General features: G+C 37.9%; 1 protein-coding gene across 2 annotated transcripts in view; it reads left to right on the top strand.

The window, feature by feature from the left end:
- LOC311079665 (protein NLRC3-like) overlaps window positions 1-1,161 on the top strand; it is a 59,901-nt gene extending 58,740 nt beyond the window's left edge. Inside the window, exons 6-7 of one of the 2 annotated variants that reach the window (XM_084109291.1) lie at window positions 17-63; window positions 139-1,161. In XM_084109291.1, coding sequence (XP_083965417.1) covers window positions 17-63; window positions 139-689 — 598 coding nt within the window. In that variant the 3' untranslated portion in view covers window positions 690-1,161. Of the gene's footprint in view, window positions 1-16 lie in introns of both variants that reach the window. The other variant, XM_084109290.1, reaches the window with a different exon arrangement.
- Window positions 1,162-2,612: the final 1,451 nt, after the last annotated feature.

The following is a 2,612-nucleotide window of genomic DNA, read 5'->3' as shown; positions in this document are numbered from 1 at the left end:
TGTGTGTGTTTTCTAGTGTGGATCACTGTGGAGAGTTCACGATGACATCAAGACTACACAGATGTAAGTCCTCAAACACAGTTTTAATGTGTGTTGTTGTAAATGTTGCTGTTGTAATGTGTGTGTTCTTGTGTTCAGATGCCGTTGATCTCACACTGGATCCAAACACAGCACACACTGATCTCGCTCTGTCTGAGGAGAACAGAAAGGTGACGCATGTGTATAAGAGTCAGTCGTATCCTGATCATCCAGAGAGATTTGAGTGTTATCATCAGATTCTGTGTGGAGAGAGTCTGACTGGACGCTGTTACTGGGAGGCTGAATGCAGTGGAGCTGCTGAAATATCAGTGTCATATAAAGGAATCAAGAGGAAAGGAGGGAGTGACTGTTGGTTTGGACATAATGAGAAGTCCTGGAGTCTGAGCTGCTCTAATCACGGACTCTCTGTCCGTCACAATAGTAACTCCACTGCTGTTTCTGCTGGTTCAGGATCCTGTAAGAGAGTAGGAGTGTTTGTGGACGTGTCGGCCGGCACTCTGTCCTTCTACAGCGTCTCTGACACACACACACTCACACACTTACACACATTCACACACACATTCACTGAACCACTCTGTGCTGGATTTAGACTTTATTATGACTCTTCAGTGTCTCTGAGTCACATTAAACAACAAACACACACTGCCTGACACACACACACACACACTGTAACAATTTTGCAAAGAAAATGTAACACATTTCTCATTGTTTATCAGAAGTGTGAAATTACATAAATGTAAATAAATGACAAACACACACACTCTGACTGACACACACACACACACACACACACACTCACTAAATTGTAATTTTTCCAGTTGTGTAACTGATTGTGTGTGTTACTGCATTATCACCGTTATTGATATTCACACACTTTATTTGTGGACAATGTGTTATTAAAATCCTTCAGATGATCTGATTAAAACTGCTGGATCTCACAGGATTATTATAATCAATAATGTGAAATGAATAACACATTATCTATATAATCATAGACTGTAAAATGAACATTAATCTACTGTCACCTCCAGTATTTCACTGTTAATTCACATGTTTTATTACAGTTTAATCATGTTATTGTAGTTTATGGTCAATAAACGCTTGTTCCTGTTTCAGTCTGAACATGTTTCTTCAGTTGTTGATCTTTGTTATTTTCATTCATGATAAACGTTTGTCACCCTGAGTTTCACTGTTTTTACACGTTTGCTTTTTAATGTCCAGTTTTGACTGAATCACTTTATGAATCTTCATCAAAAGAGAGTTTGGACTGAATCTAATACAGAAGAACTGTTGAACAGGAAAGTAAATGAGTCTGGGACAAATAATCAAAGTTAAAGTAAAAAAACACTTTATTTTAATGTGTAATTATATATTTAAGTACTGAGTAATATTAAGCACATGTACGTATTATAGGGTTAGGGTTCATTTATAGTTATTACTATAGTAAATACATGTAATGTGTAACAATGACACTGTAAAATAGTGTTACCAACAAAAACATGTAAAAACAAAACATGTATCAAGTGTTTATAAATGTACGCAGTATTCGTGTTTGTTTCATATAGTTTTAGAAAACTTTTATATTATTTTCTACAAGTTTAAAAACTTTAATGTGGTTTATGTAAAAAGAATATAGTACATATTGTCCTTAAACACCTTTATATGTGAGACTACAGCTGAAATATGTTAAAAATATTGCAATTATAATTTTACAATCAGAAAAAATAAAAATAAATGCTCTCTCTCTCTCTCTCTCTCTCTCTCTCTCTCCTCTCTCTCTCTCCTCTCTCTCTCTCTCTCTCTCTCTCTCTCTCTCTCTCTTCTCTCTCTCTCTCTCTCTCTCTCTCTCTCTCTCTCTCCTCTCTCTCTCTCTCTCTCCTCTCTCTCTCTCTCTCTCTCTCTCTCTCTCTCTCTCTCTCTCTCGGAGTGCATGCGGGGAGTGAGTGGAAGGAGCGTCTGTGAGCGTGGAGTTGTGCCCGCTGTGGCTTGAAAGTGCGTTTTCTATTTTCTAACTTTATTTCTATCTTTCTTGTGTATCAATTAATTGTTGGTAAGAGTAGAGCCTCCTATTCTTGTGTTTCTGTTTTTCGTGAGTCGCCAGTGACCAGTGTTTTGAACTGGAGGCATGGCGGCTCCAGGTTTCAAAATGTTTGATACACTCACTCGTCGTCACGCAATTAAAGTGTTATCGTCTTTAAGCGTAGACGAGTGTAGTATTGCGGTAGGCAACATTGTTGGACACGATAATGTGGTTGCAGCTTCAAGAATGAACAATGCCATTGTTTTATTTCTGAGCTCTGTAGCTAGGCAAATGAGGTAGTAGAGAAGGGTTTGTCTGTAAACGGCTTGTTTACTCCCGTCCTTCCTCTCTCTACGCCTGCTAGAAAGGTGACAATATCAAATGTACCACCTTTTATTACTGACGAAATGTTGAAAAGAGAATTGGGTCGATATGGGAAGTTGATATCACCAATTAAAAAAATGCTGATTGGGACCAAATCTGAGCTCGTAAAACATGTTGTGTCATTCAGGCGTTACGTTTACGTGATCTTGAACAATCACAATATGGATTT

Source organism: Abramis brama, assembly GCF_963993115.1.
Source record: "Abramis brama genome assembly, chromosome: 1".
Classification (NCBI taxonomy): Eukaryota; Metazoa; Chordata; class Actinopteri; order Cypriniformes; family Leuciscidae; genus Abramis; species Abramis brama.
The sequence above is the reverse complement of the archived record's forward strand: the minus strand, read 5'-3'. Positions and strand labels throughout refer to the sequence as shown.